The 22,079-nt window shown below is 43.0% G+C and overlaps 2 protein-coding genes across 3 annotated transcripts in view; one reads left to right on the top strand and one right to left on the bottom strand.

Moving 5' to 3' along the window:
• Positions 1–4,712, top strand: part of caskin1 (CASK interacting protein 1) — an 84,512-nt gene extending 79,800 nt beyond the window's left edge. The window contains exon 25 of the mRNA XM_063904820.1: positions 1–4,712. This exon is cut by the window's left edge and continues 378 nt beyond it. The gene's annotated coding sequence lies outside the window, so the exon portion shown is untranslated.
• A 715-nt stretch (positions 4,713–5,427) lies between these two features.
• On the bottom strand, positions 5,428–17,608 carry traf7 (TNF receptor-associated factor 7). 2 transcript variants are annotated; one of them, XM_063904482.1, is made up of 21 exons: positions 17,504–17,608; positions 14,010–14,142; positions 13,857–13,915; positions 13,584–13,700; positions 13,396–13,488; positions 12,860–12,893; positions 12,404–12,629; positions 12,179–12,313; positions 11,535–11,630; positions 11,299–11,420; positions 11,111–11,184; positions 10,821–10,869; positions 10,242–10,369; positions 9,969–10,051; positions 9,793–9,832; positions 9,134–9,250; positions 8,060–8,182; positions 7,836–7,955; positions 7,434–7,565; positions 7,057–7,176; positions 5,428–6,950 (listed from the first exon to the last, which is right to left on the bottom strand). In XM_063904482.1, exons 3-21 carry the CDS (start codon positions 13,857–13,859, stop codon positions 6,936–6,938), a joined length of 1,827 nt encoding a protein of 608 aa, XP_063760552.1. In that variant the 5' UTR covers positions 13,860–13,915; positions 14,010–14,142; positions 17,504–17,608; the 3' UTR covers positions 5,428–6,935. The 2 variants fall into 2 exon arrangements, with proteins under 2 accessions (XP_063760552.1, XP_063760553.1); XM_063904483.1 differs by having other exon boundaries at positions 14,010–14,213; positions 17,504–17,599.
• Positions 17,609–22,079: the final 4,471 nt, after the last annotated feature.

Raw genomic sequence — 22,079 nt, 5'->3', positions numbered from 1 at the left:
AAACTAACAGTGATTGAAGCGCCAGCTGTGCGCTGAATCATAGTATGGTATGTGTACATTCTAAGCATGGAGAGTTTATATCTACTGAAGAAGTCCTGCATTAGCACAGTAATATATAACAAGAATATAACGATGAATATCAATCTCTAGCTCTTTGGTTTGATGTCTGTGTGGAACGGTGACCTCTGGTGTTGTGACCATGGAAACGGACTCGGAGGAAAGATTTTTATCCGTGACCAAAACGAGACTATTCAGCTCCTGAGGTGTGTGTGACTGTGTGTGTGTGTGTGTGTGTGTGTGTGAGAAGGATGTGTGCTTGTGAATTGTTGGAATTTCAGGATTCAGTTTCCTGTCCTGGCTGCGATCATACCCTCCTCATTACTACCGCCCCTCAAAAACAAAACACCCACAGGAGAAGCACAACGCAGCCACGGGAGCCCGCACAATATAAATTCAATATCTAACCCGAGAGAAACTGCAGCAAGGAGACGGCAGGGTTTCGGGGATGAGGTTTGGTAAAGTTGGGGAGAAGGATGTAAGGTGTTAGGAAAGGGAAGATGGAGGTCATAGAGAAGGTTGTTTTTAAAGAGGTTGGGTCAGATGTCAGATTTTGGGCTCTGTTGCATCACAAGCTGCAGAGTCACCGCTCAGTTCAAATCATTCCTGATGCCTGCTGTAAGCGTAGCAGGAAATAAGGGCAACACAACAAGCTTCAGGTAACCGAATAAGGGAATATATAATCATGAAGTCCAATGACATTCATTTTCAAACACTTTCAAGTAAGGATGGATTCACTTACAAGGCCACCAGACTACTTTAACCAAGACGCTGATTTTACCTTCGATTGGTTCAGAGTCGCCTAAGTCGGGGTGCAGCTTTTTCTCCTCTGATTATCTAATGTAATCAACCCCCCTCAGACACCTCTTGAAGGGAACCAAACTCCATTGTCAGAACCAGTAACTTAGTAAGTGTTGGGCAAGTTACTTCCAGAATGTAATCCAGTACATGTTAGTTATTCCTGCCTTCTTAAAGTGATAAGGGACATTACATCATCACTGTCTCTGAACTGTGATGCGTTACTCTACTCTGAGTTACTCTGAGTCACTCTCACCAGAATAACCTCTAAAGTTTGGCTTTAAATGCTAACATGTAGTTTACTGCAGCTCAGTAATTAAAGCTCTCTATCTGGCAGTACATGCTGAACATTAGGGAAGAGCTAGAGGTTAAACTCCTGCTCCGTTTCAGTGGGCTGCATAATATGTGATACCGGTACCGTGACGTCTCTGTGTGTCATTAATAACATGTGAGTGGAGCCTCTGCACGGCCCTGTGACCTGCTGGATAGGAACCAGTCTCTATGCAGCGTTAGCTCACCTGGTCATTGGTGTGTTAACGGGGATTTGGCTGACAAGCTTTCTAAAAGCCGCAGATTCCACAGAGGACAGAGGCTGCAGATCTTCAACACTCTGCCACGAGGCTCTGAAGGTCTCGGGGTTCAAGCAGCAGACCCAGAGAGAGAGACCTTCTGTTGCTTCTTGCTTTGGATGAGAGAACCCCGGTTCTGATCCTGGCAGGCACCCAAAATATGTGAGGTTCCCCTGGACCCGGGACGCAATCAGTGGAGTCTGGTGGCTCTATCTCCTGATTCCTGCTGTTATCTTAGCAGAAAATAATAAGACCATCATTTATTTTCAAACCCTTTTAAGTTGGGATGCTTTAATGCAACCAAAAATCCTCAGTATTAACATCCTTAAAGGTACAGCTCTGATTTCAACCCAACCCTCCCATCCTTTACAACATGGAGGACAGATAACCGTTAAGTTCAGAACCACCAGAGTTGCACAATAACACGAAACAGCTCCTGTGTTTCATAAAAAAAAATGACTGTTTTTGTCAATGGAGTCTGGTGGCTTGAAAGAGAGTAGATATTGTCCTCCAAAATGTCTGACACTTTCTTTAGTGTCGATTGGATCCATCTCTAAACTGGGTCCATTCACTGATCCGTTCAGATGCTGCATCCCTATTAATTAACCCCTGTATTCACTCATAGATTAAGATCCATAATATTCCTAAATCCCTGTGTGGAGTATTTCATTATTAAATTACAGTGAGCCCTCCTGACAGCTCATCCAACAATCATCCTCTGTTCATCTCCATCCCCTTCATCCCACACCTTCCTAACCACCCACCCGTGCTGCCATGACAATCTACATCCTCACCCTCACCGTCCTCATCGTCACCATGGTTACTAAACAGTGTGTTGCCATGACATGGGAAAATAATTTTTAAAAAAGGTGCTGATGGAGCGAGAGGCAGCAGAGATCTGTGAAGGGGGGGCGGTTTGCATTTAAAGAGGCACTTCCATAGCTGGATACTACACTCCCCATAATGCAACTCAAGAGTGGTTCAGAGATGTGGCGGCTAATGTTGGGCTATAAAGGAACTACAGCACGGTCACATGACTTCAGGTCACCACCGCTAAGCTAAAGGTGGCTAATGTTGGGCTATAGAGGAACTACAGCACGGTCACATGACTTCACGTCTCCACCGCTAAGCTAAAGGAGGCTAATGTTGGGCTATAAAGGAACTACAGCACGGTCACATGACTTCACGTATCCACCGCTAAGCTAAAGGAGGCTAATGTTGGGTTATAAAGGAACTACATCACGGTCACATGACTTCAGGTCACCACCGCTAAGCTAAAGGAGGCTAATGTTGGCGTGATGACGTTAAGTCGTCTCCTTTAGACACTTGTTAACAACCGCTGTTTCTAAATCCACCAGTGGGGTATTTACTGATGTATTTTATGTTGATGCTGACTCATTTCAGGGTTTTAGGACTCATTCCTGCACCAGTTCGTAAAGCCCACACACTATGAGTGCCTCTTTAAATCCCTAAAACCAGTCTCGCCTCGGTCCACAAAGAAAACCCAGGTTTGGCAGCAGCAGCCACGCTCCCGGTGTGAAATGAATTCAGAGAATAGTTGTGGTATTTAAATGATGAAAAACATAGAGATTATATATATGGATATTTGCAACAAAAAAATAAGAAATGTATTTATGATGTGTGTGTCATCCTGAAGAATATTTTTCAAAGTAAACGGATCTAATCTGAGTGTTTGCTTCTCCATGCTTAAGTGACTCATTGTAGGATACCATGATGGGATGTTTCCAGGAAGCATTTGTGTTACTTTACCTATTATTTTATTCCTCCTCTGCCTACATGTGTACGTGGGTGTGGCGATGTGTAAAATACAAGCAGTTCTTGTTGTTCTGTTTTATTATTTTGTATTATTTTAAATGCAATGTTCTTTCTTTGAAACATGTGCCTTGCGTTGTGATTTTGGTCTGACTACAGTACAGTGGATGGGTGTTTATAAAATATCAAGATCTCTCGCTATGTTTGGTTTGTTGGCTCATGGTTAAAAAAAAAGAAGGTATACTGCCCCCCCCCCAAATCACTGGTCAGATGGGATATTTGAAACATGAAAACATCACATTAAAACAAACACCACCTGCTGCTCTGTTAGTGAAGGAAGCACATTACTGAAAGCACATGCAGGAAAAGAGATCCTGAAGGTCCTCATTATGACAAAAGTTCCAGACGTGATATCACGACTATATACATCTGTAAATAAACATGACTTAGCTTTACAGGACAATGTTCCCAAAGCGTTTCTGGAAATAATGGTGTAATATTGCTTAATAATGAAACAGCATTACAAAACGTAACTTGCTGATGAGGTGATTATTTACTTTTACCCAAAAGTGTCTTACAATAATGACATTTTCTGGAATTAATGACTTAATATTACAAAAGAATGACTCAGAAACAGAAAAAGGGACTGATTAGCTCCAAATAATTACATAAAATGTCAAAATAACGACCTAGTATCAAAATAATGATTCAGTATCTGGAAATAATGACTAAATATCACAAATCAATGGTTAAATAAAGACTGACAAATTACATATTGTCTCAAAAAAGATCTTATTTGAAAATGTGTTTCTCGGTATGTTGAGATATTAAGTCCTTTCTCAGTAATTCCTCATGATAATAACCTACTGTATCTTTTTTAATTGCATTGCCAGTGATGATCTTCCACAGCTAACTCACAATCAGTCACACACGATCTCCTCTCCATCTGATTGGACAATTAGAAATTAAATTACTCCAATAAAACATCTAAATTAGACCAGTTTTAATGTGGATTTACTAAAGAAAACCTGCCGTTATTGAACATTTATCAGTAAAATGTCAGCTGGTAAGATTAATATGATAATCCGGTCAGAGGTCAAAGGTCAGCTGTAGTTTCCTCTCTTTATTCCCAACAACACCTCTTTATAAAGTCACCTTCAACATTTCCTCTCCTCCTTCTGGTCTCATTTTGGTCATCCTTCTTGTGTAGGAGTTTCCTGAAGAGCGATAAAAAGGTAGAATGGTTATAAAAAACAAAGAGGGTCAAAGAAAGTTGTGGAAGAAACGTACTGATCATTTTCTGTCCGGACTAAAGAAGCAGCTGTTTTATTTTCCGCCTGTGCTTATCAGACTCCCTCAGTGAATGCTTGAGAGCAGTGTGTGTGTGTGTGTGTGTTATGTGTCGCTCTGCTATTGACAGTATGGATGTGTGTGTGAGTGAGTGTGTGTGTGTGCTGTAGTGACTGCATCTTATGGCCATCTGCTCTGAATAAATAAATGTTCGATACAAACTGCTTCCTGTGTACTTCACACTTCCTCCTGCAGGGGGCAGCACCGCACTGCAAGACAACACGCATTCATTTTTATATTTAAAAGTACAGTATCAGCATCAAAATATTCAGAAACATAAATATATACATTTGGTTTGTTTCCTTTCACTTTTGATGGACAAAACAGAAATGAAATCCTCCTTTTCTTTCATTTTAGTTAAAGAATGGAAATTACGTTTTCTTTTTATCTCAAAGAATATTAAGGAATTTCTCTCCTATAAGTTTTGTTTTAAAGGTCCCCTATTATCCTCTTCTTCAACAATATATTCCAGGTCCCAGATATATCCAGAACCTGTCTCTGATTGGCTGTAACACCAAACAGATCATTGTAGAATCCCATAATCCCCTCAGCCCTGTTCCTTAAGAGCAGATTCTGTATCTGTAGCTTTAAATGCTAATGAGCTGCTGCTGGCCACGCCCCCATTTTGGGCCCGTTTCTGGCTCCTCCTCTTTTTTACGTCCCGCATGAACCTGAAACCTAAGGCAGCCACTTTCCCAGACTTGGGTCAGGAGGGAAAGAGACAACCTTTGGTGCTCCAGGTGAGATACATATATGTATTGAAGACACCTATAAGTGCATTTAGCAAAAAAGGGACCTTTAATATTCCATTAAATGTAAGACAGCATCGACGCAGATGGCGGTGCATTTCTTATTTTTAGAATAAATGAGAGCAGCTCGCTGAAAGTGTACAACAGTTTATTGATGATCATCACAGGCGACATGATTACACGTTATTACAATAGATCACTGAGACAGTGAACGCCTCCTCAAGGCGGCTGTAAATGAAGGCAACTGTAAAAACCTAAATTTGGTGTGAATGTACATGATCCAACGCACCCCCCCTCTCAGGCATTAATAGTCTTTTTTAACCCAATATGGGTCCTGAAACATCGTCTGATGGCACACTCTCGCTCTCATGATCCTGGAGGTCAAAGGTCACTCAATCAGCTGCTCGTCTTAAAACAAAATCAATCTGTGGTTTTGTTAGAGGTGGGGGGGGGGGGGAAGAGGGGAGGCAGTTCTTCCTTACGTCATACACACATATGGCACTCATTAAAACACACACTTACACAGTAACACACACACACACTGCCTCCCTCCCTCTGTGTGTTATTCTGTACAACCGTTCATCATGGCACAACAAACATCTCTACAGGCGTCACTGACAGGAGGAGTTTAATAAAGGCTGGTTTCACACTCTTCGGGGGGAGGGGGGACGACGAGGAAAAAGGGAGGGAATGTCCTTCCTTCTGAATGCTACGTAGTCAGTTTCAAAGGTGGGGTTTTTACTCATGAATTTCAAGTCTCAGGTTAACCACAGACCAAAAACACACTCAGGGAACCATTGACTTCCAGACCAGGGGACAGGAAGTGAAGAAATGCTGACTCATGACAGTGTTTAAGGACTCATTCCCGGGTTTTTCCATCTACTTGAAATCTGAAAATGCAGTCGTATTGATCCCCTTCAGACTCAGATGGAGACAGGGGGGCTGTGGTTCAACATGAAGACTTTGTGCACTCATATTACTCCACGAGGAACTACTTTATTACACAACTCTGACAGATAAAGGAAGGTCCTGTGTGGCGAAGCAGCTGCAGCTCTCCAGGTGGAAGAAGAAGTTCTTTTACTGAAGAAGTATTACTACTACAGTGTAGATCTACTCAGTAAAAGCAATTGAGGCTGAAATGAAGTCAGAAGCATCTCTATATCTGTACTGAAGGACCAGTAGATCACTGGGTTATAATGACTTGAAGAGAAGCAGGAAATGGGAATATTCAGCTACAGATTCTCCAAATTGCATAAATACTTTCCACCACAGGTAGTCAATGTAACGGTCTTTGTCCCGGTGCATTGTGGGATACATAAATGTGTGTGTTGCGTCTCCCTGTGTGTGAAACCAGCCTTTAGACTACTGAACAGAATGCATCATCAGGACATTTCTAACAGGAAAGCAGGACAGAGAATCGTCCGTCCCGGTGCGTCTCGTCTCGTTCTGCCCCATAATGCACTGGTGATGAGGTCGTAGGAGGGTCGGTTTGGAAAGGTTTCGAAAAGCAACACTTAGTAGTAAAATGTCTCCGATGCAGCTCCGGGTTATAAGGGGTCTGCAGCTCGGGAAATCACAATCAGAGAAGGAAGAGGAAACAAGGTTCATCGGTCCGACACCAAGACGAGGACAAAACCGATTAACACGTCCACACCTGAGAGAGAGAGGGAGGGACGGAGAGAGGGAGAGTGAGATCAATGAAGGAGAGCCACACGTATATAATAAGGGTGTAGAAACTGGGGGGGCGGTGTGTTTGGTACCTTGACGGTGCTGTCCACGGCTCCGGAGAAGAGGCGTCCTCTGGAGACGGCGAGAGCGGTGACGCTGCCCTGGTGTCTGAGCAGAGTCTGAGTACAGATCATGTTGTCCATGCTCCACACCTACACACACACACACACACACACATTCAGTATCAGCAGGAAGTACTTCACAAACAAACCAAACGTCTACCTCAAACACACACACACACACACACACACACACACACACACACACACACACACACACACACACACACACACACACACACACACACACACACACACACACACACACACACACACACACACACACACACACACACACACACACACACACACACACACACACACACACACACACACACACACACACTCACCCTGAGGGAGCGGTCGTAGGAGGCGCTGAACACTTTGGTCTGGTCGGGGGTGGAGATGACGGCGAGAGCGTAGACCGTTCCCACGTGACCCGTCAGAGTCCTGACCTGCTCTTTAGACTCAATGTCCCACACCTCGACACACACACACACACACACACACACACACACACACGTTAGAGTTGAGTCTGGTGTTGATGCATCTCAAGGTTGTTTTTCAAAGTTGTCAGTTAGACTAGTGGAAGGAAAAATCCTGATTATTTTACTGACTTTGACACATTTTGGTTTTTGCTCCAAAAGCAGAAAAGAAGAAAGTGAAATAGTGTGTGTGTGTGTGTGTGTGTGTGTGTGTGTGTGTGTGTGTGTGTGTGTGTGTGTGTGTGTGTGTGTGTGCATGTCTCTCACATGGATGAGGTTCTCGTAGGTGCCGCAGACGATGTGGTGGTTGGTGACGGCAATGGAGTAGACGCTGCCGCCGCTGGTCTGCAGGACGTGGACACACTCCAGAGAGCGGATGTCCCAGATCTAAAGAACAGGGGGGAGGGGTGGGGGGGGTAAAATAATATCATGCTTTAAGTCCCATTAAGCATGAGCTGTGATTGGACAATGAAACCAGGAAGTCCACCTACCTTGATGGTCTGATAGGAGCCGCTGTACAGGTGGTTCTGGGAGGCCACCAGCGCTCGGACCCAGTGGTTCAGACCCGTCAGCTCCTTCTTCAGCTTCAACTCCGTGCCCACGATGTCCCATACCTGCACACGGGGGGGGGGGGGGGGGTTATGAGGAATATTAAAAAAAAAACTATCCTGAAATACCTCCATTCGGACTCCTGTGTTTACTTCCTGAACATAGTGACATCACTATGCAACACTTAGAGTGGAGCCACCAAATACTGATATGAGCCTGAACATCAGCAGGATATCTCCTCTGTACACAATGTGCTTCACACACACACACACACACACACACACACACACACACACACACACACACACACACACACACACACACACACACACACACACACACACACACACACACACACACACACACACACACACACACACACACACACACACACACAGAGTGGTGAATAAAGGCAGGGATGATGTCACTGAGCTGGAAGAGAGGAAAGCTGGGCGACGGGAGGAGCAGGCACTCGAGTTGGGAAAGAAAGGAAAGTCCCTGTTTAAGAGGACTGACATCACACACACTCACACACTGAACCCCAATCATCCAACTCCCTCCTCTCTGTCGACAGCCACTCCTTCTCCTCACTGAACATTCAGAAACTTCTTATGAGTTCAATCTAAAAGCTTTCCTGGTAATTAGTTACTTTATTCCAATTTACCCTCACTTCTGCCACGGATCAGTGAAGTCCTGCCTAGCAACAGCAATTACTAAAGAACTTCTAAATAAATACAACCTTAACATATCCCTAAAGACCAAATAACTAATCTGTATTCCTGGCAGCCGTCCCACTAAAACCTAAACTGTGGTAAAAGGTGATAAACAGTATTTACCTCTCGGGTTGAACTGCATGAGCTCAGAGCTTGGGCATCGGGTGTCATTTTCAGTTCTTCCTAATTCTACTTCTACTGTAGAGGTGAGGCACTTTGCTTTCATAACGCACTCATACTTTAGAGGAAGGTAAACTGATGACACTACGTACATCAGATGATGGATCGTAAAGATGAGAGTACCTTAATGGCCTTGAGGGAGCCGCTGAACAACATGTTGTGTGAGGAGACCAGCGTGCACACGGGGTTGTCATGGGCACGGATAGTGTTGACTTTCTGCAGAGTCTGGATGTCCCACACCTGAGACACACCAGAGAGATAAAAAATACATAAAAATAAAACAATAGCGCTGTGATGACGGATTTCTGTGTTGGACCCTGAAGGCAACATTTCCCTGGTCCAATGGGATGACTTCACGTCTCCACCGCTAAGCTAAAGGCGGCTAATGTTGGGCTATAAAGGAACTACAGCACGGTCACATGACTTCATGTCACCACCGCTAAGCTAAAGGCGGCTAATGTTGGGCTATAAAGGAACTACAGCACGGTCACATGACTTCACGTCACCACCGCTAAGCTAAAGGAGGCTAATGTTGGGCTATAAAGGAACTACAGCACGGTCACATGACTTCACTAATGTTGGACGTGATGACATTTAGTTGTCTCATTTAGACGCGTGTTAGCTGCTGTCGTTTTTAAATCCACCAGTGGGGGATGAACTGATGTATTTTATGTTGTAGAACAAGACGTTAAACACATTCAGGAAACCATGACCTCCAGACCAGGGGACAGGAGGTGATGAAACGCTGACTCATCCCTTATAAAGAGGAAGCAGTTACTCACGATGATGGTGCAGTCTGCAGAGCCGCTGTACAGCCTGTTCCTGTAGAGACAAAAAATATCAACGAGTCATGCTTTTTTTTTGGGGGGTGGGGGGGGGGGGGGGGGGGGGGCTGGTAATTCCAAGTTTGCTTGACCTTATATTCACAGCGTGTGTTGTGCATGTGTTTTCTTATTACCCTTGGATACACAGAGCCAGCACGATGCCGTCGTGACCCTCCAGGGTTTTCTGACATTTGTAGGTGGTGCAGGTGTCCCACACCTGAGGGCGGAGGAGACATTAACACACACCCTGAATATCAATACCTGCTGTGGCTGAGCGCACCTTGAGGTCTCTTAGAAGGGATGGTTCAGATTTGTTAAGGGAGGTTTTATGAGTTACTTATCCATCTTGTCAGTGTGTGTACATCACAGAAAACGGTTGTGGAGTCGTTGTGGCGTCGGCGTTTTACCTTGATGGTTTTATCCGAGGATCCGGAGAAGAGCAGGTCTCCGGTGGAGTAAACACACAGGCACCACACGGGCCCCTGGTGACCCACAAACGTCCCTTTGCACTTGAAGATCTGCTGGGGGTCGTACGCTACACACAGGCACAGAGACGGGTCAGACTGGATAAGTACGTTTCATAGGAAGCTAAACACGGGAGGAGTTTAATCAAAGCTAACAGAGGAGGAAGAGGAGGAAGAGGAGATGGGGAAGGAAGGACCAGAGAAGAAAGTCAGGGCTAGATTTGATCAAGACAGCAGAGCATTAAAGATAATGAACTTTTCCCAGGTGTTTATTAAAGGTGTTCTTCAGTCATTGATCCGTCTTTATTCTGTAACCTGTAACCCAATGTTCACACTGACTCATACATGTTTTAGGGAGCCTTTAGGGCTCAGGGTTGGAACAGTTTGTCTTCTTTTAGCTTGTAAATGTAGTTTGTTGAAGTGCACATATCTCCACTGTCTTACGATCCAGCTTATATTTCTAACTTTGAATAAATTAATTGAATGATAGAGACGATTTCTTGTAAAGGAGGTTTAACTTACAGCCCAGGATCCCCATGTTGAGTCTGGCGTTGATGTGGGACAACTCATCCTGTAGAGAGACGGAAACGGTGAGTGGGATTTCTTCTACAAGTATTGTCCTTGAGTACAAGTGTGTACAAATATCTCCATTTTATTTACCACGCTGATACGGTGCAGTAACACGTACACAATCAAGCCAAGTGAGTTTTCAATTGCTCCGATTCAGATCAGCCAAACACATGCATATAATATACTAATCACGGCTGCCTACTTTAATTCCTCTTGTCCACTTACAGTGCACACACACTTACATTGAGCATGGAAGCGTCTCTACGAAACTCCATCAGGTCCTCGCTCAGCTTACTCTGGTTCTCATCCAACACGTCTAAAACACACACAGCAAGGAGGCAGTGTTAAAGCTGGGGGGGGGGGGGGTAATACTTCCTGTATTTCTAGTTTTACTGAAGATCAGGGGGACTTCTTCCACCTCGGCTCTCACCAAATTTGAGCTCAAGGTTCTTCTCCAGCTGGTCCAGCTTTTCCGACAGTTTTCCCAGCATGGAGCGCAGGAAGGCGATGTCCTGGTCCTTCTGCGCCAGAGTCAGCTGCATCTCATGGAACCTAGGGGTCAGAGGTCAGAGATCACAGCCGATAGGAGCAGATCCTATAATTACGGATCATTAGTCATTTTAAGATGCTGGATATGTAAACTTGATAGCTCCCCTCGCTGCTCACCTGTCGTCAGTCTGCTGCAGGAACTCCTTCAGACCCTCAAACTTACAAACCTCCAGGTGAGTTTCATACGTGTCCTGGTTCCCGATGAACGTGCAACTGTCAGGGAGTCGAGAGGCAGACAGTATATGTTGATATACACATCTTTACTTGTTGTTATTACAGACTTTTACTTTATATATAACAATATTTTTATTCTATTCTGCTTTATTTCATCTTCTTTTTGCACATTGACTTCTTTTGATCATATACTTTTATTTTTATTGCACCTTTCATTAAAACTTCCTATAGTTCATCAAAACAAAGAGTATTCATATTTATATTTATTGCACATTTTTGATTCAACTTTAGTTTAAGTTTGATCTATTATTACCTTTTTTCTTATTGGTTTTTTTCTAAAATAAAGGAACTATTTCGACTGTTAAAATCAGTTGGAGTCTGCTGAATGAATTCCCCCAAAGCACAGATTGTATGGAGTCAGCAGTCGCCGCTCTTATTGATGCAACACATAACGAGACGCCATCGCAAAATGAAGCTACTACAACAACACCCAAAGCCCCGGGATGAATAAAGTCTGATGCAGCGGAGGTGGGAGGTAGAGGAGTGTGTAATAAATGGATTATAGATGTGTGTGTGTAAAGACTCACCCGTATTTGGAGTGAGGACACTTGATGTGCTCACACTCCTTGAGGTGAGCCTCCAGGTTCATGGTGAGCAGGGGGGGGCAGGAGGGGTTGTTGGGGCATCGAACCGGTCTGTAGTCACAGCTGGCTTCATGCTCTCTGCAGAAGGGAGATCAGATGTTGTGCTAACTGTGGTTTGGATAACATGTGGATCAGTGGTGCAGCCCCGATTAAAGCCCCCGCCCTCACTTGCGCGTGGTCAGTTTGATGGTGAAGGGGCAGCCCAGAGGGTCCACCTCGAACGCTCCTGGTTTCCCGGCCACGGTGGTGGTGGCTGGGGCCGCGGCCCCCGCTGCAGCGCTGGCCGTGGCCCTGCAGCCGTATTTACAGTGGATGAACAGCTCTCCGATCTGTTCCGCTACTGCTATGTTGTTCACCACCACCTTTAGCTTAGCCGCCTCCACCGGGCACTTATCTGAGAGGACGTAGAGCAACAGAGGGTCAATATTAAGAAAACTACACACTTAACTACAGCTGTTATACAGTGGAGCAGATATTTCTGTGTTGGACCCTGAAGGCAGCATCTCCTTTCAATGGGATTTCTCCATGTGATTTTGAAGAGGTGCTAAAATGATAACTCGGATTTTAGGACCAATTTCTGCACCAACCTATTGATTTCACACTCAGAAAGCATTCAAATCTCACCTGAAGTCAACGCACATCGTCTGCAGAAGGTGTGCTGAGGGAGAAGCAAAAACAAGCGTTATGAAGCGTCCATGTTTTCTTATTTATCAACACTTCTTACGGTTCACTGCAGGCCCTGAACTTCCCTCGGCGTGAGGCCTGCATATCCTTAGATAGAATAAATCAGAACAGCAGCTATAGCATGCAGAGCTGTCTGGGTAATATCATGTTAATGAACCTGCTGCTGCACGGACAGTCTGCTCTGTGAAATCACTGAGGATGACTCTGCAGGCTGAAATTGAAGCCGCCATAACTGCGGAGCTCTGTCCTCCATTGTTACAGCTTCTACCGATGAGAGCGGCGACTGCTGACTCTCCATTCAGACCATTTCTGATAAACCACTAACTGTGCTCTGGGGGATTTACTTTTATAACTGGAGAGATTTAAATTTGCCCGACTCCAACCGATTTTAACGGACAAAGTCTGGTCTCCAACTGGTCTGATAACCGCCTCTGTGTGTCCGGACCGTACAGTGAGGAAGGCGGAGGTAAACTCACCCCACAGGTGGTGATGACGGGGTCTTTGAAGACGTTGCAGCACAGCTGGCAGCACAGCTTCACAGACGGCTGCTCAGCAAACACCAGAGGCTCCTACACACACACACACACACACACACACACTATCAACACTATACTTCCAGAGCGTTTTTGAACACACGTATATGAAGTGTCTGTTAATGCCATACCAGGTCCTCCTCTTCCTCATGCAGAGAGAAAGTGGAGCGCAGAGACATGTTGGACTCTGAGTGCAGAGACCGGATTGAGATGGCTGAATCCGACCTCCGAGGGGTACCGATGGGAGGCTGGGGGACAGAGATGTATAGAGCCAGTATAAGTAAACAAAACAAAGAAACATGCCACAAAGCTAAAGCATTTTCTTACACATCATGTGAATGAAACAAAACAAAACCATATTTGTAAACTCCTGTGTGTGTGTGTGTGTGTGTGTGTGTGTATACCATCCCATCATCTTCATCGCGGGGGAGGAGGAGGGGGTTCTTCGGTGCTCCATGCTGCTCTGAAAACAAAAAGGTGGAGATATGGACATTAACTTCCTTTCCTGAAACACAGAGCATGGATCTGAATATTTACTCTTTGTTGTTGTCTCTCACCCTTTGGGGGCGGGGGGAACAGTCGCTTCTGCTGCTCTTCCTCCGGGGTTTCAGTCGAAGTGAAGCGTCTTAAAGCGGATCAGAACCCGAAGAACACACAGATGCAAACGTGTAGTTAGCTGGACCGCTAGGCCTGAGAGAGGAGAGAGGAAGAGGAGGCATCCGCGGTGAGGAGGAGAGAGGAAGAGGAAGCAGATCTGATGACTGAAGTAAAAAAATGGAGGGCAACCTGTCAGATCTTAAAGGCCCCGACATACAGGAGAACGTTTTGTGAACCTAACACTTCAAACACCGGACTAATAATTAGATTCAGTGTCTTTGCCTCGGACTTCCTCTCTGGCCGTTTTAATCGTCACGTTATCTGCTGATAAGACAAAGAGAGTAAACAGGGCTAACAAACAAACCAGTGAGTAACAAATGACCCTTCATGGCAATTGTTAGAAAAGATCAGAATTGTGATAAAAGTCAAATTCTGAAAACAAAGTTTAAATCTGAAAAAAAGTGGAATTGGTGATTCTAAAAGAAGTGAAACACACAGTGCCTGCCGGTGGCAACAGTACAGCTTAGATGAGAGGCAGGGAGGAAGCAGTGCATCATGGGACTTGTACAGTGTGCTTACTGTTTGACCTGCTGTTCCTCCAGCACAACAACACTTAACGTAGCAGTACTGAATTGTAAAAATACTCTGGTACAAATTAAAGTCTTGCATTCAGAATCGAACTTAAGTATTGAATATACCTACAGAGTGTATTATGGTTATTGATGCATTATTATATTCGGCTGCTGGATATCTGAACCCATAATTACATTGACATGGTTATTCATTTGTGGATTTGTTATTAGCTCATAGTAGAGTAGAAGTTTAAAGGAGTATACAATGGAAATACTCAAGTAAAGTACATGAACCTCACATTGCAAGTTTAGTATTTGAGTAAATATACTAAGCTACTTTCAGCGCTGAGGATGTTTGCTCTCTCGTTGAACTTAGGGCGATATAAACAGAAACAGCTGTTCTCCTGAAGTCATCTCTGAGCCTCATCAACAGTTTAATGAAGGAAAGTGTAAAATGTGTCGCGCAGGGGGGGGGGGGGGCAGCAGGGAGACAAAGGGGAAGTGACAGGCAATAAGCAGTGACCCGGACAGCTGGAGCCTGATGTCGACAGAAAGGAATGCAGACCGTCCGCTCTACGCTAACGTGATGCAGAGTCTGCTGTGAAACGGAGCAGGACCTGAGCTCCTCCCTGAGTCTGCACAGAGCAGGAGATTCCAGTAAGGGGGGGGGCACAGAGCCAAAGTTACACACTGACAGCTAGCTAAATGCTAAAACACATATACAAATCCTGGTGTAAAGTAACTAAACAGATGTACTCAAGAACTGAGGTACTTCCATTTTATGCTACTGCGTACTTCTACTCCTCTACATTTATTTAGTTGCTAGGCAGCTTAGGATTAATGATGGTAATATATCCAGCCCTTAAATTTCAGATTTTTTTCCCATGCAGAAAATCCCGCCTCCCCGCAGTATAAAAACCCTTAAAAATAGTGCTTTTTAAAACCAGTTGGGGAGAAATTTTAAATGATCAACTTAAAAAAAATTCAGAGATATTATTTGAAAGGGGACAACCCCGGCCCAATGACTTTTTTAAATTGGTCTTTGAAAATTTGGGAGGAGGGGTATTTTTTTCCCACTGGGGGGAACTTTAGAATATTTTATGTGACGAGTTTTCCCAAAAATTGGTTTTGTACTTTATTCAAAGTAAAGGGGACCTGAGTATTTTATTTTTCTCAAGTACAAAAACCTGAGTCTTCTATTTACTAAAGTAAAGATGAGTACTTTATTTACTCAGTAAAGATTGGTTTTGTCCTTTATCAAGTAAAGATTGATATTTTTAACTTTATCAAGTACAAGATTGAGTATTTACTCTTTAATTTCCCGCCCTGACCCCCTTTTTTAAACCAAAGTCAAGATCTGAGAACTTAATTTTAACTAAAGTCCCAAGATCTGGTATTCTTACTTTATCAAGTCCAAGATGAGTATTCTTTTTTAATCAAGTAAAGTTTGGGGTTTCTCTTTACTAAAAGTACAAGCCCTGGTAATTTTCTTTATAAAGCCCAAGATTGAGAATTCCCTTTTATCAAGTCCCAATATCTGGTACTTTATTTACTCAGTAAAAGACCTGAGTACTTTTATTTATTTCAAGTACAACCTGGGGGTATTCAAACTTTACCCAAGTAAAGCCGGGAGTATTTAAATTTTTTCAAGTAAAGCTGAGTATTTTCCCTTTATCAAGGGGCCCTGAGAGTACTTCTACTTTACTCAAGACAATTTTGGGAGGGCCCCTTTTCCACTTTTTGGGGGGAAATATAGTTGTACCCCAGTTTTTTAATGAAACTTGAAAACCCGGTTGGATCAGTTACTAATGTTCACTAAAAAAGGTTTTTCAAATAATCCATCTGTTCCTTGTTCCCCCCTTTTTAAAGGGAAAAGGAAAAGGGGGCAGACCCAAATTTTAAAAATGCCAGTAGCTAAAATGCTAAACACCCAAAAACTAAAAAGGTAAAAACCCCCCTGTTATTTTACTTTTTTACTGGGTTTTTCCCCACCCGCTTTAAACCAACACGGGTTTTTTTTTAGATGGAAAATTCTTTTTCTTGCTCTTTTCCCCCCCTTAAAACAAAACCCGGGACCAAAGAGATTTAAATTCCCACCCCCAAAAAAAGGGATAGGCTGAAAGTAAAATTTGGGTGCCCAAATATAAAGGCCACATTTTTTACTCCATTCATTTTATATTTTTTAATTTTTCCCCCCGAAATTTGATGTAGGTTGCAGTTTAAGTTTTGGTTTTTCCCAATTATATTCAAGCTTTTTTTAAATGCCCGGGATTTTTTCCATTTTTTTTGCAATTCACCCAAAAAGGGGAAGTGAGGTTCGAGGTTTTTTATTTTGGACTTGTTGGGTGTCTTGTGAAATAAAATTGTTTTCCATTTTTTTTTTATTGCTGCAGCCCTTTGGGACCCATTTTTTTTTTTAATTTACCACTGTGTTTTTTTCCAGTGGGTTTTATTAGATTTTTTAAGAGGACCCCCATTATTAAAAAATTAATTACATTTGTTTGTCCAAAATTTGTACTTTTTTTAAAAACCCCAAAAAAACCAAACCTGACAGCTAGCCAACAAATGCAAAAACCCCCCGAGTTAGAATAAAAGGGAGAATAACGGTTTTAACGAACACGGGGAATTCAAAAACCCAAAAGTTCACAGTGCTTTTAATTGCTATTCTGTTCCCAACCGTCTCCCTCCCCCCCCTTTAAAAAAATGACATAATTAGCTAGTGGCTAATTTGCTAGCTTAAGTTAGCTAGCTAATGCTACATTTTCCATTAGCAATCACAGCGTTTGTCAAACTTCGACAATGTCCAACGATAGCTGCGGTGTTTTATAGCTAGTAAGAGGAGTATTTAACGGGAATATGTGTGTTTCCGTTAGTGGACTTACCATGTTTCTGTTATAACGAAGCTCCAAGTCTGCAGACGAATTCCTGAAAAACCTTCCTCCTCTCTGCTTCACATACACACAGCTCACATGTCGCAGTGTGTTCTGGGAAATGTAGTACAAGGCGTACTGCGGTTCATTGATTATTAGCCTTTCTTGAATCCCTGTGAGACTACACATCCCACAATGCACTGCCAATGGACTCGGTGCTTTTAGTACATTCCGCAAACCAGCTGCAAAGCGCTCTGTTCCCAGCAGAATCATACACACATTTAAATAAGCGCCTTGCAATCAGAAAATAATCCACCTCCCTTCTTTATTTCATTGTGTATGTATGTTTTAAAATTCGTCTTTCTTAATTGTGCATACTGATCAATATTTTATCTTACCCTTACCCAAGAGTGTCTGGATATTTGGGGAAAGTATATGAACTTCACGTGGTGTTTTTGTACATTGCAGCACCAGAGGGCGCTGCTTATCTAGCAAATACTCCATCACAAGTAGAAGTCCAGAATTCAAAATGCTAGGTCCAAATACCTAAGAATCATCTTCTGAACAAATGAATAAAAGAAAGAAGTACAATTACTTGTGCACAATGTCTCTTTTCACAGTATTTCATTATTATAATACAGGTATATCCTTAGTACAGTACTGCATCATATCATATCAGCATTTATAATGTGTGTTAAATACATGAAGTGAATGGAAAAGTGCAATATTTGTCATTAAATTAGAGTTGAATTATAAAGTTGCATTAAGATAAATACTCAAGTGAAATTAGTTGTAGTACCTCAAATGTGTCAGTACAGTAATAGTGACATTCCTCCACTGTTAGTGAAAACATCTGCATATTTCTACAGCGAATGGCTGTGTGTGTGTGCGTGTGCGTGTGTGTGTGTGTGTGTGTGTGTGTGTGTGTGTGATCCTTCACCTAATGGCCTGCGTGAGTCTCCTCTAATGGACACTGTGTGCATTCAACACTCCTCTTTCTATCATCTCTTATTCATGGCTGCATTAGGAGAGCCTTTCTCTAGCTATTTGCAGACCGCTGCACACACTCACATGCACACACTCACATGCACACACTCACATGCACGTCCTGTTTCCTCCTGTTTCCTCTTCCTCCACTTTCCTCCTGTTTCCACCTTAATCCTTATGTTCCTTTTGCATCCTCCTGTATCCCCCCTTTTCCTGTCTCGTCCTGTTTACTCCTGATTAAAAGTGTAGAAATCTCCTTTGATTGAGATTTTTTTTCTTTATCTATTTTAATTTATTTAATAAAACAATTCTAAATGTTTAACTTTTACATTTACATTATAAATAACCTTTTCATTTATTTAGTATTATTATTTTTTATCATTTATTTCTTAACTGTTTTGCTGGAACTTTTTTTCCAGAAAGCACAGGATATACAATTTAAGGAACATTTTATTGCAATGAGTATTTTTACAGTACTTTTACTCTAGAAAGGATCTGAATATGTATTCCTTCCTATGGTTATTCACAGGCTCTTCACAGAAAATGATTCAGCTTCATTATCAGAAATGTGTCTCCTTTCATAATCATCCGACGCCTCAGTGTTCAGGAAATCTTCACCAGCCCCTCTGAATCTGAACGTTACGTTGGTTCAGTCTTCATTCACAAAGCACTTCCTCCTTCTGTGCAGATACCCCACTCACACACACAAAACACTCTACAGATAAAAGAGTCTACTGTCAAGGAAATACAAACCGTATACTAATAAAAACAGCCGAGGGCAATCTGTCTTTCATTCACGTGAATGTTGGGATGTCACTATGATCTGGAAGCAAACGAAGGAGTCCGATGGAGGCGTTTCAGGCGGGATATTGAACTTTCTAAGTCCAGTATCCTGCTGACAAACAAACAGAAGCCAAAATCATGAGGGTCTCAAACCCTGGCAGAGGTGAGAAAAAAGGAATGCAACTTACATAAAGTCAAGTAAAAACACTGCAAGCAAATTCAAGCTCAAGATGATCGAACCAAAGTTTAAAACGAAGTACTGCTATTATTAGCTGCCGCCTTACATGGATATCTTACCACACACACACACACACACACACACACCTCTGTGCACACACTTGACCTTGATGCAGACAACAGGGTGGCATCTCTTCATTCACAGGGTCCATTAGGGGCTACAAATACACACACACACACACACACACACACACACACACACACACACACACACACACACACACACACACACACACACACTGGAATGGGAAGATGGGATGGTTACGCACCTTTATGTGTTTATGTGTTGTAAACATTATAAAATATTCATCTGGCCATCATCAAATCTGTGTCAAATCCTAGTATTCACTTCCTGTTGTGATTTATTAAAGAAATGCATTTAGTTTAAAGATATTTAAAGTAAAAAGTCAAGATATGATTCTTAAAGTGCATTTTGGCTGATTTATTGGAGATTTTGAAGTCAATTTGACTTGTAATGAAGTACGTTGACATGTGTCGGTACTTTTATTTACGTTAAAGACCAACGACTTCTTACTATTCTTCTTCTTTTAGTGTAGCAGTCATGAGGTCAGGGGAGGAAAGCTGAGAGAGGCTTAACGCTGCAGAGGAATATTCCCTTTACAGGACATGATGGAGGAGTAGATGTTATTAGAAACACACACACACACACACACACACACACACACACACACACACACACACACACACACACACACACACACACACACACACACACACACACACACACACACACACACACTCACTCCTCTTTTAGTCATCCACCTTCTCTGTGTTTTAACATCTATTATTTTATGAAATTCTCCTTCAGCTGGAAATCTTTCTCCAGTAATGCAAGGTTTTCTGATCCGAGGTTTGTCATGAATTATTGATCACTGCTGAGTAAGACCCTGTCTCTAAGTGCTGCCCCATCTGTGTGTGTGTGTGTATGTGTGTGTGTGTGTGTGTGTGTGTGTGTGTGATTTAAATATGCTCCTTCACTTTGCACGCAATCTGAAGCAGTTAACCCTTTAAACACAGATTTTGATAAGGCTTAATTTTCCCTAATAAACTTTCTGAAGAAATACAATAAGAGCTGTGTGTGTGTGTGTGTGTGTGTGTGTGTGTGTGTGTGTGTGTGTGTGTGTGTGTGTGTGTGTGTGTGTGTGTGTGTGTGTGTGTTACAGTGTTCTATGTGTTCAATGATCTGGTCTTGCTAAAACCAGCAGACATTCTCTGATGGAGCATTAGTAATCTACTGAAGGACGTCCTAACACACACACACACACACACACACACACACACACACACACACACACACACACACACACACACACACACACACACCTCACATTTACACCAAGAGCTGCAACCTAATCTAATCTAAAACCTCTTTACTCACTCTGAGCTTTCATCAAATATGTCACACAGCAGATATGGAATGGGATTAATGTGAACGGGAAAAGAGCGTCACTACCTGGATTAGACTCGTATAAAACCAGGAGCTATTTCCAGATCCTTCTCTGTGGAAACACGACGATAGAGGTGCAGGAATGAGCCCTGAAACCTGAAGATGAGTGAGCATTTGAGCACTTCCTGTCCCCTCCTCTGAAAGTCAATGGTTTTCTGAATGCGTTTTTGGTTGTTATCCTGAAATCAGGTCTGTGGTTAACACAAACTGATTTCTAATAATGTTTTGTTCTAACCCATAAATATGTCAGTAAATACCCCACTGGTGGATTTAGAAACAGAAGTTGCTAACAAGTGTCTAAATGAGACGACTAAATGTCATCATGCCCAACATTAGCCTCCTTTAGCTTAGCGGTGGAGACGTGAAGTCATGTGACCGTGCTGTAGTTCCTTTATAGCCCAACATTAGCCTCCTTTAGCTTAGCGGTGGAGACGTGAAGTCATGTGACCGTGCTGTAGTTCCTTTATAGCCCAACATTAGCCGCCTTTAGCTTAGCGGTGGTGACGTGAAGTCATGTGACCGTGCTGTAGTTCCTTTATAGCCCAACATTAGCCACCTTTAGCTTAGCGGTGGTGACCTGAAGTCATGTGACCGTGCTGTAGTTCCTTTATAGCCCAACATTAGCCTCCTTTAGCTTAGCGGTGGTGACATGAAGTCATGTGACCGTGCTGTAGTTCCTTTATAGCCCAACATTAGCCTCCTTTAGCTTAGCAGTGGTGACCTGAAGTCATGTGACTGTGCTGTAGTTCCTTTATAGTCCAACATTAGCCTCCTTTAGCTTAGCGGTGGTAAGGTGAAGTCATGTGACCGTGCTGTAGTTCCTTTATAGCCCAACATTAGCCGCCTTAAGTTTAGGGGTGGTGACGTGAAGTCATGTGACCGTGCTGTAGTTCCTTTATAGCCCAACATTAGCCGCCTTAAGTTTAGGGGTGGTGACGTGAAGTCATGTGACCTTGATGTAGTCCCTAGACAGACAGACGAAGAAAAAAAGGGAAATGCTTTTTCCACTTCCCCCCACTGATAGCGATATGACACTCTGCAGATCCATTAAGAGCTGTGACCATCTCAGAGATACCAGGGAGAAATATCCCCCTCCACCTCGGAGGGTGTCTC

The sequence above is a fragment of the Eleginops maclovinus genome, chromosome 16 (assembly GCF_036324505.1).
Source record: "Eleginops maclovinus isolate JMC-PN-2008 ecotype Puerto Natales chromosome 16, JC_Emac_rtc_rv5, whole genome shotgun sequence".
Lineage (NCBI taxonomy): Eukaryota > Metazoa > Chordata > Actinopteri > Perciformes > Eleginopidae > Eleginops > Eleginops maclovinus.
This window is presented reverse-complemented; position numbering and strand designations above follow the sequence as displayed.